Genomic DNA, 14,057 nt, shown 5'->3' with positions numbered 1-14,057 from the left:
GTTTGCAGTGTAGTAATCATGTACGATGAAAAATGAAACAAAAGTGCCAGACCCATGATTCAGGATCCAAACACTCCAGACAGAATGTCAGACGAGGGATTGGAAGTAAACCGACCAAGAGTTGTGGCAGTTTGTAATGGCAAACAGTTCAGGTGTTACAGTAAGTGCCCTGATTGGAGGAAACAAGCTTCAACACATGAACTGTCAGCTATCACGTAATTTTAATCAGACTATAGTTGGGTTGGTAATAATTAAAAGAAAGGAGCATTGTGGCAAGATAATTTCAAGAAATTACTATCACCAAGTCCTTCCTCCAAACGCAAAAATTTATTGCTGACTCTCTGTTACCTAGGGAGAAAGTATCGTTGTGAAAAAACAAGAGAAACTAGAGCTTGAACAGAAAGATTCAAGTGTTCATTTTTCCCTACGTGCTATTCAGCAGTGGAGAAATATTCTAATTGCGGTTGTATGAACTGCCTGCCAAACAAGTGTGAACTGCAGAGCAATGAAATAGACGCAGATTGTGTAAGGTGACTAAGATGGGTGACGAAAGTGTAAGATCAATGGCTGATGACAAGCTGCATGCTGCAATGAAATGGGTAGGAGATCATTTGGGCCTGGATTTTAATGACAGATCATTTTTTTTCCCCTGAACTTTAGGACGCATTTTACAACTTACGCACAAATACAGGAATTATAGTGCAGAGAAATTATTGTGCATATTTACACTGTTTTTAGTAACAGGTCATATTTCATTCAACTTTTGCCACAAATGCACATATTCGTCTTATATTTAAGGAAACAAGAATGAAAACATAAAAATGTTGCTCACATATCAATGTTTCAAACAATATTTCACAAATAAACACAATTACTACAAAGCCTTATTTATCGGGACTACAGTAGACACACAGCGTAACACTAGTCAGTTAGCTGACTTAACACATTGTTCTGTGACGTCCACAAAACAGTCTGTAAGAAAACAAAGGCTGCTTCAAACATATTAAACATTGCACACGTGTTCACACTATTCAGTCTGAATACAAACTTGTGATTCAACATGCCAAAAGTAACATGCTACACTGCCATGAGTTTTCAAGGTATTGTTCATCATTTTGGAGAGAAGTTCTTCTGCACAGATGGAGAAATATTATTTTGTAAACTATGTGACTTTAAAGTTAGTGCAGAAAAGCATTTTAATGTGCATCAAAACTGTAATACTGCTGAACACAGCAGCTGTATGAAGAGATGTGCTGAAAATTACAGCACACAAATGCTGTTATTTGAGCAGAGAGGTCCATCTTCAACTTTGCAATCATTCTTCAAGGACCTGTGTGAGATGATGGTATCTTGCAACATCCCACTGTAGATGCTGACGAATCCACACTTCAGACAGTTATTGGAGAAGAACACAACACATCCAGTTCCAGATGAATCTACAATGAGAAAGAACTATTTATCTGTGTACTACAAGGAGGTGCTCAACAACATATGAAGTAGTGTTGCTGTCCAAAAGGTCTGGGTGTCTATAGATGACACTATCGATGTGGGTGGGCATTATGTTGCAAATGTTGCTGTTTGTGTTCTAAAAGTTTACGGGAATGGTGAAATGTTCCTCGGAAAGCATGAAGCTCTCAAGAGAGTAAATGACTCAACAATTGCCATTTTGTTTGACAACTTGATGAAGGTGTCCAATCCCCCCCACACCCCGCCAAACGATCAGCGAATTGATTACCCAGGATACCTACGTGGCCGGGAACCCAAAGAAAATCAACTGAACAAGCAGCATCACCGAGATTGGCTAGAAGGTCGTGGGTGGCATAGATAAAGCGGTGAAGGGAAAAACGCCGAGCGATTGCCTGAAAGCCACTCATTGAGGAAGTACATAACAAATCTCAGTTGAGGGAGAACCATTTAATAAGGCAGAGAGCCCGATAGATGGACATCTATTCCACAGTAAACATCCCACATGTGACAGGCAAGAGATGATGTTCTGTGCCAACAGAAGACATGAAAGCATATCCACTATTCCAAGTGATTAGCACATTTAGAGCCACCAATATAAAAAACAATGGCATCCTGAAACTCCCATAAGAGCATTCGGAACCATCAACGATACACCACTGGAGAGATAGAGCTTTCAGGGTGGTTGGGAGAAAACGGTGGGAAGAGGACAAGGAGGGGAGATGGAAATTATGGCAGAGGGAAGTGAGGCAGAGCCCAACCAGTAAATCCACCCAAGAATGGGCAATGGGTGGGTAATGGTCTGAGGCCCTGAAAAGAATAGAATAGAATTGGAGCTGTGAGCAGTAGAAGAGTGGATAATGATGGCACAGGAAACCAGGAGCAGAGGGGAGAGATCCCAGTGCCAACCAGAAGACTAGCAATAGGGGTAGTGCAAAAGGCAGCAGTGGCTAAATGGATATCACAATGGTGAAATGGGTCCAAGAGGAGCAGCGTGGAAGGGGCAGCTGATCCATAAACTTTACAACCACAGTCCAGACGAGACAGAATTAAAGGCAAAAAAGGGTTACACAATCCATGCCCCAAGAGGTGTGGGCAAAAAAGTAAAAGACATTGAGTTTACGAAAACAGTTAACCTTCAATGACGGAAATGGGGCAATCAAGTAAGCTTGTTGCAAAATGAAGACCCAAGAAATGAAACTGGAGGAGCACAGTCAAGTGTTGGGCATCGAGGCAGAGCTCTGGATCACATGGACCGTAGTACAGCAACAGAAATGCACCACACTCAACTCGAGGGGAAAGAAATGAAAACTGTGCCAGAGTGACCACACCCGATAGTACCTGAAGCTGTCATTCCACAGAGGCCACCAAGTGGGTGCTAGCCCAAAAACAGAAATCACCCAGATACAAAGAAGGGGTGACCAACAGTCCGGCAGAGGCCACAAGTCGATTAATAGCTATGAGAAAAAGAAGGAAACTTAATACAGAGCCTTGTGGAACTGGTGAACAGAAATTGGGAGGGGACCCCAAAAACCCCAATCATGGAGCTTAAGGGGGATGTTATGGCACAAAGCTAAAAGCTGTTTCATAGACCTTACAAAGATCAAAGTAAACTGCAACAAGATTTTTGGGGGATGGCAGGCAGAGGGAGGGGGGGGAGGGGGGAGGGGGGTTAAAAGGCCAACCAAACTGCAGTGGGGTAACCTGGGTGGCCCTACCCTATGGCTCCTACCCCAGTGACCATCCCCGCTGCAAGGCTTGCCCTATACAACCTCCTACCACCTCTAACTGGCAAAACATATACTATCCAAGGGCGAGCCACCTGTGAAATGACATGTAATAAACCAGCTGTTATGTAAACACTGTTCAGCCTTTTACATTGGCATGACTACCGCCCAAGTTATTTATCAGGATGAATGGGCATAGGTAGAGTGTGCATACTGGCAACACAGAATATCCTGTTGCAAAGCATGTTCTACAGCACCACAGTCAAGACCTTGGTACTTGTTTTGCCACACATTCCATCTAGTTTCTTCCCCCAGACACCAGTTTCTCAGAGCTCCGCAGGTAGGAATGGGCACTACAACATGTCCTTTGTTCTCGCCACCCACATGACCTTTAATTATGTTAATTTCTTCAGTCTCAGCATTTCTTCACAGTAACTATTCCTTTTTTCACTCCCTTTTAGTTTTCTACATCTTTCCTTTCCTGACCTGCCTATTTTTCACTGCCCCTCTCCCACCTCTATCACTTACAATGCATTTAGCTTTTTGCTTTTATTAACTCGTGCACAATGTTTTGGCATTAATCTCTCTCTTGCATATTACCCTATCTTCCACCTTCAAGCTCACAGGTTTTCAAATCTCATCTGGTGCAATCCCCAGCAATCAGTCTTTTCTTCTCATCCTGTCCGATAAGTCTCTCCTGACCAGGGTTCTGGGCAACTTTTCTGGCTCTACCCCTTTTCTTTCAGCCCTTCTGCCAGGAGATGGAGCCACTGGTTCCGAAAGCTTGCCATCTGTAATAAATGTTATACTTGTGGTCTCCTCCCACCACTTGGTGAGTAGATTTTTTTAATATATTCAGTTACTTATATTTTGAAAAATTGATTGTTTTGTTGATGTAAAATTACTTTGCAATTGATGTTTCCACAAGTCTAGAGGTATGGTCCAGCCATCATCCAATCATACTTTTTTCTAAAGTGCCATGTGCTTACAGTGTTGCCTATTTTGTAGGTTGCCTGCAGCATCTTGTGAAGTGTGGCTGGCTGCACACCACCAACACTGATCCTCTCCCCCATGGCACTGTCAATGGCAAAGTAATTTTGACCTGAGTATAATGTCTTGAATTCTTGGACTATCCATTCCTTCCTATGAATGGGACACATCAGCGAGTGGGAGTTGCACCAGTCCCGACAACTGACATACATTGTAGGATGGACACAAGGTATTCTGTAATGTGAAGCACAGCCACAATTATGACAGGTGATCTATTGGGACATTTAGATGACTTATGTCTGAAATGGAGGCACTAAAAGCACCACATAGGTGGTGGTATGCAGGGCTTGGCATCACAGCAGTACAACATTATCTTCACCTTTTCTGGGAGCGTGGTTCTTTCGAAGACTAGAATAAATGTTTCCCTGTCAACTATTATCCTTAAGCCCTCTCTTGATAAGCACACAAATTGCATCTCTCATCATTCCATGTTAGCATGTAGTTCTTTATCAAATTGAACTAATAATTCCTAGTAGTGTTTTTTAGCTTCTATACAGTACAAGAAATGGATATCGGCCAAAGAAGTACATGGAAGCAAGGCTCAAGACTAAATGTTGTCCTTCCACTGTCTTGATCAGTGTGGACCTCCTCCATGTTATGCAGTGCTACCAACTCTCAAAACTTATTTCCAATTTGTTCAGCTTAGAATTGAGGTTTTGTCATTAAAAAGGTCTTGCCATCATTTCCGGTACTGAGTAAGTGCTGTGATGAGTATAGTTCTCCATGCCAACACTGTTGTATAACTTACCATGCTGCAGCCAATGGTGGGAAGACTTTCGGGTTGTACTTAAAAGCATTATAGAGGAAGTTCTGATCTGAAGAGTCTGCTAGGGTCTCACATTCGCTGGCTTAAGAAAGACTGAGTTGCTTCGTGTACCACTGTTTGATCCAGTGTTACCCATTCCAAAAGTGGTATGTCCCCAGGTGCCACCACGACATGGCAAATTCTTGGCTTACGTGGAAAGTTTGTAGTGCACACACCAGCAGTGCATTGTTGGTTGGTTGGTTGGTTGGTTTGGGGTATACAGGGACCAAACTACAGGGTCATCAGTCCCTTTTTCCTGACACAAGCAAGGGTCAAGGCACAAAAACACCCAACACCACACCCAAAAAGAAAACAAATGGAACGAACAAAAAATGGGGAAAACAGACACCACAAGGAAAAGCAGAAGAATGTATTAAAATCATAGAGCATATGGCCTGGGCTGGCTGATTATAATAATAAAAGAGGATGACCCACCCACTCTGAAACACATTAAAATGTCCACCCTAAAAAGACAAGGCGAGATGAACACATGTAGGGAAAAAGACAACCACCAAGACAAACAAATGCAAAGAAAGTGCGACAGAGTTAAAATGGAGGGAGGGTGGCGACCTCAGAGAGAAGGCTAAATGCCCACCCTTAGATTGTACGATAACCCCCCCCCCCCTCACAAATGAAATGAAAAACTAAATCTGCTGTAGATGCATTGTCGCCCAACACTGAAGGTAGGGTGCTGGCAAGGCTAAAAGTCAGCCGCAGAGCAGCTAAATGTGGGCAGTCCAGCAAGATGTGGATGACAGTCATACGTGAGCCACAGTGACACTGAGGTGCGTCCTCGCAACGGAGGAGTTAGCCATGTGTTAGCCATGTATGGCCAATACGGAGCCAGCAGAGAACCACAGAGTCCATGCGAGAAGCCCGCATGGAGGTCTTGCCTGGGATTCTGACATGTCCTGCGGTCCACACAAACACCACTGAGCAACCGGACCGTTCCTGGGCATAGATGGACTCCTGGATGGTCTCTACCAAAGGACAACATGGGTAGCACTGGTCGATAGCTTGTAGGCTACTCAAGGAGTCGGTACACAGAAGAAATGACTCCCCAAGGCATGAATGGATGTGCTCGAGAGCACGAGATATAGCCACCAGCTTTGCAGTGAAAACTCTGCAGCCGTTAGGCAAGGACTGCTGTTAAATATGTCCACCACGGACAAACGCGAAGCCAATGTAACCATCAGCCATCAAGCTGTCGGTGTAAACCACTTCATGGCCTCGGTACATGTCAAGAATTGAGAGGACGTGACAGTGGAGAGCCATAGGGCCATGTGAGAGATCCAGGCAAAGCTGCGGCCTAGGTGAACACCATGGATGTGTACACGAATGGACCTCGAGTATAGGCGGTAAAGGCAAGGACTCCAGTTCAGATAGAAGGGATCGGATGCAAGCTGCCATTATAAGCCCCGACCTGGGCTGCTGATGCAGGAGATGAACCGTGGTGGGTGGGAAAAGGAGATGGTAATTCCGATGCGCAGGAGTATTATGAACGTGTGCAACGTAACTGGCAAGCAGTTGCACACGCCTGACCTGCAATGGACGCTGGTCGCCGGACTCTTCCTAAAAGCTCTTGTCGCTAGTCGAAAGCCATAGTGGTGCACTGGGTCAAGTAAATGCAATGCTGAGGGTGCCGCTGAACCATAAACCAGACTCTCATAGTCAGGGCAGGACTGTACAAGGGCTCTGTACAGCTGCAGCAGCGTAGAGCAATCTGCACCCCAGTTGGTATTGCTCAGGCAGCAGAGGGCATTGAGGTGCTGCCAGCACTTCCACTTAAGCTGATGAAGATGAGGAAGCCAAGTCAATCAGGTGTCAAAAATCAATCCTAAGAATCGCTATGTCTCCACTACAGACAGGGGATCATCAGTAAGGTAAAGCTCTGGTTCTGGATGAACAGTACGACACCGACGGAAGTGCATAACATACGACTTTGCGGCCGAAATCTGGAAGCCGTGGGCTAGAGCCCATGACTGCACCTTGTAGTTGGCTTCCTGTAGCACCGCTTGGCAACACCAGTACCAGTGGAGCAGAACGTCATCCACATACAGAGGGGGTAAGACGGACGGCCCAACAGCTGCTGCTTGACCATTAATGGCGACAAAAAATAAAGATGGGAACCAACAACTTGGACACGGAAAGTACAGAGCGATAGGAAGTTTTGGATAAAACTCGGGGCGGGCCCAAAGGCCCCAATCATATAATGTGGCAAGGGTATGATGTCGCCAGGTCATGTCATATGCTTTTCGTTAAAAAAAATTATGGCAACCACATGTTGGTTTCTGGGAAAGGCAGTTTGTATGGCAGACTCGAGGAAAACTAGATTATCAATGGTAGAGTGGCCCTGGAGGAAACCACCCTGGCATGGAGCCAGTAGGCCACATGACTCCAGGACCCAACACAATCGCCAACTTACCATACATTCTAACAGCTTGCAAAGAACATTGGTGAGGCTGATGGGCCGATAGCTATCTACATCAAGTGGGTTTTTACTGGGTTTGAACACTGGAATGATGGTGCTCTCCCACCACTGCAATGGAAAGACACCGTCGCACCAGATCCAGTTGAAGATGACTAGGAGATGTCGCTTGTAGTCAGATGAGAGATGTTTGACCATCTGAATGTGGATCTGATCTGGCCCAGGAGCTGTGTCGGGGTAATGTGCAAGGATGCTGAGGAGCTCCCACTCTGTAAATGGAGCATTATAAGGTTCACTGTGGCGTTCAGTGAACGAGATGGCTTTCCTTTCCACCCGCCATTTGAGGGTGTAAAATGCTGGGGGATAATTCTCCGACACCGAGTTTCGAGCATAGTGCTCAGCAAAGTGATCGGCAGTTGCATTTGTGACAGTAGATAACACACCATTGATGTTAATGCCAGTAACACCTGTCGGGGTCTGGTACCCACAAACACGTGTGATCTTCGTCCAGACTTGGGAAGGTGATGTACGGCACTCAATGATCGAGATGTACCTCTCCCAACACACCTGTTTAATCTTTTCATAAGCTGGCAAACATGGGCACGGAGCTGTTTAAAAGCTATTAGGTGCTCTAGGTAAGGCTGTAGGTTATGTCTCTCTAGAGCTCGCCAATGCTCTTTAATGGCCACAGCAATTTCCAGCAACTACCAAGGTACTGACTTTAGGCGGGGGCACCCTAAAGAACAAGGGATTGTGTTTTCCGCCGCAGAAACAATTGTTCTAGTGATCTGCTCAACTACCACATCGATGGTACCATGGGCGGGAGATTCAACAGTGACAGCAGAGGTGAAAGTTTCCCGGTCTGCCTTATTCAAAGCCCTTCTTGGTAGATGTACAGGGGAATGGTGCTGGGGGAGTGTCAGGGTGATGGAAAAGTGGTCACTACCACACAAGTCATCGTGGGCTCTCCAGTGGATAGATGGGAAAGTCCTGGGCTGCAGAGGGATAAATCAACGGCCCAGTAAGTGCCATGAGCCACACTGAAATTTGTGGGCGCCCCAGTATTTAAGAGGCAGAGGTCGAGTTGAGACAGGAAAGTTTCAAGGTCGAGTTGAAACAGGAAAGTTTCGACATCTCTATCTTGGCCAGTAAGCGCAGTGACATCCCACAAAGGGTTATGGGCATTAAAATCTCCCAAAAGTAGGAAAGGCTTAGGGAGTTGATGAACCAGTGCAGCCATTGCGTTCAAGGGTACTGCACCATATGGAGGACGCAGACAGTTATTTCCTGCATCGTCCTCATCCTGACAGCAACAGCTTCAAGAGGAGTTTGAAGGGGCACAGATTCACTGCATATGGAGTTCAGGACATACACACAAACTCCACCTGACACTAATATAGTCGCTACGGTTCTTGTAACATCCCCTATAGCCACGAAGGGCAGGGGTCCGCACTGCCGGGAACCAGGTTTCCTGGAGGGCAATGCAGAAAGCAGGTGTAAAGCTTAAGAGTTGCTGTAGCTCAACCCAGGTGGTGGGAAAAACCACAGCAATTCCGCTGGTGGATGACATTATCGTGAGGCTGGGAAGGTATGAAGCGTGCAAGGAGGCAGATTACGCCTCAGGATCACCTGCTGCCACCGATTGAGTATTTGTATCCATTCCTATTGTGAATGGGGCATCAGTGAGATCCAGGTCCTCAGGGACCACCGAGATCTCCACCTCATCCGCAGGTGCAGAACTGGTAGGGAGTGGTTGGTGTTGTGGCCACCGGAGGGTCCTTTTTCTTAGTAGACTTCTTTATTTGCTTGACCTCTCGCTTCTCTTTAGGGGCTTGCTGGGAGGACTTCTCAGAAGTAGCTTCAGGCATGGAGGAGGACTGTGAAGCTCTCTGTCCAGCAGCTATTGGCTCCTTTAGCCACTGGCAAGTGTCCGCTGTGGCATTAGTGGAGACCTTTGGAGAGAGGGTCCCTTGGGACCCCTTCAACACAAGAGGACCGCAGGAGGCTGTTGCTTCTCCAGCTGGCGGGGGGGGGGGGGGGCGAGATATTCTGCATTTGGGGGGGGGGGGGGTTCCTTGCTTCTGAAGTAGGTACTTTGGGAGCAACGGAAGGAGATTTTCCCCTTCCACCAAGGGGGCAGATGTATTCGGAAGGCCCAGAGGGCCCAGCTGCAGCAAATGTGCCCAAAATTCCAGCACTTAAAACACCGCATAGAGTGAGGGACGTAAGGTTTAACGTTACAGTGGTGAACCATCACCTTGACCTCTTCAGGCAATGTGTCACCCTCAAAGGCCAAGATGAAGGCACCGGTAGCAACCCTGTTGTCTCTGAGTCCCCTGTAAATGCATCGGATCCCTGCATTGTCAGTGGGCTACAGCCTTGCAGGTACATCGCAATCCACCCTTAAACAAACTAGCTATTGTGTTAAGTTTTGGATATGGAAGGACATTTGTGCAGAACTGGGTGACAGGATGGCCACACTGGGTGCTCCTCCTTGCGCAATTCACACTCTAAATTCTGAAAAGTACATTGGTTGAAACTGGATCGGGACCAGAAGAAGTAAAGAAAGATAGGAAGTAATGTGAGGGGTCAAGTGACTGCAACCCATATCTATTTGAACCAGTGTACAACCACTCAAAGTATTTTTTAGTTGTGAATGAAATTACAGAATGGAACGAGTAGAAATTTCCAATTTGCTTGGGATTAACAGACATCAGATTACATTCCAGCATTACATTTTTAATTTTCAGCACAGTGGCAGGCTGTTCTGACACTTCCTAGTATTTTAAAATTTGTGTGCTCGACTAGGACTCAAAACTCGAACCTTGCCCTTCGTTGACAGTGATATTACTGGCTTAAGCTATCCAGGCAAAACTTCCAACCTGCTGTTACAGCTTTATTTCCACCAGTACCTTCCCCCTACTTCCCAAAAGTTTGCCTGCTTATCTTGCTGGACCATCCTCTGGGACAAAAGGATATTGCAGAGAAACCTCTTTGCCACAGGTTTTGATTCAGTTTCAGCAAAATCTATATCAATAGCCCTTGAGAAACAAGGTATTAATTCAACCTATGTTAGTATACGGGAGAACATATACAACGTGCTACAGATTCAAATTAGGCTTCATCAGTTTAGCAAGAAATTTAGCATCTTAAGGGATTCCATCTCAACAAAACTCCTCTCAAGAGGCCTTAAGGAAGTTTTTGTTTTCTTAAAATGTCAAAATAATGAAGGAATACTTGCTGGTGAAACATATCTGGACAATGTTTAATTATCTGAGGAGACACTACTCTTTGGCTCTGGTAAGGATAAACTTCAACAACAAATTGCAGATCTTAACACTATTATCTAGAAAGTAGATAAGCCAATCAATTACAATAGAACTAAATAAATAAATAATGAATACAATTAATGGAAAATAGTATACATTATCAATGAAGTCACAGAACCAGAACAACTGAAAATGACTAGATGGACAGCTCAAGAAAGAAAAATGCCCTAGCATAATTTGGCTAAATTAAACAGGTGTCAACACTTGACTTTAGTCTCGATGTGTCTAAGAGAGACTGCTTACTAGCAGTCTGTATTCAACTGTATGTGTGCAGTTGCAGCAGTGAGACAGTAGTTTTAATCCTAAAATTACCCAAAGATAGAGTTGCTTTGCAAGCAATGCAGAGATGCATGATAGCAACTACTCGGAGAGGCAGAAAAATAAACAAGCCTATCACAGAACATACTGGAGTAGAAATCTTATTTATTACTGTAATGAAACATGGTAAATGGGTGTAAATGGATAAACGAATGTCACTGATGGATCCCAATACACAAGGAAAGTCTTAAGTGACAATGCAATGATAGACTGATTAATGACATTGGAAAACATGCAGGAGCAGCACTTGTTCTTATGGCTGGCACACGGAAAAGTCTCGAGGACACCTTTATGCTGCAGTGAATGACAAATGGTTGACAATGATTAAATGTGGTCATTTCATGACACATATGGGAGGAAGTTATATGTCACCTGACTCTTCCCAGAACTTGCTCTTTTGAAATTTTAACAATAAACCTCTCCATGAGGCACCATTGGTCTCACACTGATGAAATGATCACATTCAAATGGATACCAGAATGTCAGCTTCCCATGTGTACACTCTTTTAGGTATAAACACTCGTACAGCATAACATTATATTTTTAAGCTGCGGTGGCTAGAGTTCTATCACAGAATAATGTTCAGTTGAGGCTTTGGTCAAAACAGTTATCTGTAGAAGATCTTTCTTGGTAATTATGAATTCAGTTTAGAAAAATATAGCCTACCTCATTTGTATATACTAAAGTTTTGCAGCTCTCAGTTGCCAAACAAATCAATCTCATGTCAGATAATACAATATCAGGTTTTGCATGATCTACATCTACACATCCAAACAGCTTTTTTCAATGTCTGTAGGAAGAAACAATTCAGAAAAACTGGAATAATGCTGTGACTATTGTTCAAAACAAAGTAGACAGATAAGACATAAAAAAGCTCTAAACTTTTATCATTCTCACAACATCCAAAATGTTCAGTTTTGGCAGTGATCTCTGTCCCATCCATGCCCTCCAACATACAACATGTCATTAAACTTTTCAACATTATTTCCGTGGTTCTTTGATGACATAATGAACAATTTACTGAGAACAATTCCTGATAACAAAAACATCACAAAACCATTGTGCCAGAGATTTCTGAGCTCAGCTCACAATGCGGATAAGGATGAACCATTAACTTTTTCAGAATATAAAACAATGTCCATAACATCTGATGCACACACACACTCATCTGATAACAACCAGTTAAACCATCTTAACACTTTTATATGTTTGATTTCTAATTTTTCGTTACATTGTGGCAACCTAAGAGTAGCTGAGGACATTCACTGTTCCATCTGCCTTCTACCAAAATGCTGGCTCTTAATGGCATTAAACGAAATGTATACTAATGGTTCCCCCTATATCCCTCCCTCGCTTCAAATTTGATATCATTTCTTTAAATATCTGGCACTGTTTTCGGAGGAGCAGGGAATTATGTTGTCATGCAGGCCTATCCCAGGAAGGCCTGCAAACCGCAAATCCTGCAAGACATATTTTCACGTGTTACCAGTTGGCAGATAGTGCCTCTGTGATGTACATAAGTCAGCTGAACATTAGTAAACGAATAAAAAACGTTACCAATCAACAATTGTTGAAAACGGAGGGCGTGATAACTATGAACTCTGCTAAAAGGAAACCTGGATCATAGACCGATAATGATTATCAATACATTTTCACAAGTAAAATAAACAAAATATTATCATCTTGTCAACTCGTTCACACAAAGTAAACTGTTTTGCCCTACTTTATTTACTGTCGTGTTGATCACATTCGTTGCAGTCTTCAGAACATACAATCAGATTTGCTAATAGTGTTGTAGCAGACCTCTGAACGTTCAGAAATATTACCAAACTATTATTCATAAACCGTTCACTTTAGTTAGCTTTCATGACACTCGCATGCAACGACAAAACAATTTTTCTAATTATTAAATTCAGATATGTGTGGTTTGATAGCACAGTAACTAAAGGGTACTCATTATCAACTAAACCTATCACAAACTTACCATCCCACCTGCCGCAGAGAGTGAATAATTATTTTATCCACTTCTTCCATCGTAAATCTTATGATCACGTACGTAAGTTTCCAGTCGGACACTTCTCTCTGTGCAGTCCTTTATCTGTGTACCGAAAGGAATAACGCAGTTTTTGTCTTGTACAAAACGGTTAGCTATTTTCCTCACATCATGTGTAGCGTTTCTCCAAAGAATCGCAAGATAGGATGTACTGTAATTACGTAAATCACTTGCCGTTCAAATGCTACGTTAACATAGTAATTAGCGCAATATTCAGTACACTCTCCAGTTTCCCACTCCGGTTAAAATCCTTTCCGACATACAGGAAGTTCACCATTGACACTTTAAACATATTCTCACTAATGTTTCATCCACGCAATTCCTATTCAAAACTTCAACACACTTCTACTAATTCAGAGACTTTATTTTAACCGGCTTAATTACTAACACATCGCCAACTCAAGATCAACATACATTTAGCGCACGCCCCTCGGCTCACGCCGATGTCACAGGTTTGGTTACATCACTGCGCTGTTCGCATTCCACGCTCAATTTATCGCTGCATAAGTGCTATGACACCCAGTAAAATAAATTTTTATTTCAACACCAGTCGCGTATCAAACTACTAAACGTTTGTTTAATCATTTACAAACATTTATTCCATCTATTGATCACCATGCTGCAGTATTACTTGATGAGTTCTGGAAATACTTAATAAAACCAAGTAGAAAACACTGATAAAGAAGTAATCTGGTGTTGTAACAATAGTGGGGTAATGACAGTGTCTAGCATGTATTTAAAATAGGGATTTAAAAGATCATTTCTATTGCGTACGAAGAAGACCTGTGTGCAATGGGTGATTTCACAGGTTGAATTAACAAGAACAGACAAGAATATATTTTTAGGTTTGCCAACTGTGGTTTTAAAGTAATTGTGAACAATC

General features: G+C 43.5%; 1 protein-coding gene across 3 annotated transcripts in view; it reads right to left on the bottom strand.

The window, feature by feature from the left end:
• The window catches only part of LOC124787971 (coiled-coil domain-containing protein 22 homolog), a 199,111-nt gene extending 185,341 nt beyond the window's left edge, over positions 1-13,770 (bottom strand). For 2 of the 3 annotated variants that reach the window (XM_047254978.1, XM_047254980.1), the window contains exon 1: positions 13,106-13,770. In XM_047254978.1, coding sequence (XP_047110934.1) covers positions 13,106-13,155 — 50 coding nt within the window. In that variant the 5' untranslated portion in view covers positions 13,156-13,770. The remainder of the gene's footprint in view (positions 1-13,105) is intronic. The other variant, XM_047254979.1, reaches the window with a different exon arrangement.
• Between the last annotated feature and the right edge of the window lie 287 nt (positions 13,771-14,057).

The sequence above is a fragment of the Schistocerca piceifrons genome, chromosome 3 (genome assembly GCF_021461385.2).
Source record: "Schistocerca piceifrons isolate TAMUIC-IGC-003096 chromosome 3, iqSchPice1.1, whole genome shotgun sequence".
Taxonomy (NCBI): Eukaryota; Metazoa; Arthropoda; class Insecta; order Orthoptera; family Acrididae; genus Schistocerca; species Schistocerca piceifrons.
The sequence above is the reverse complement of the archived record's forward strand: the minus strand, read 5'-3'. Positions and strand labels throughout refer to the sequence as shown.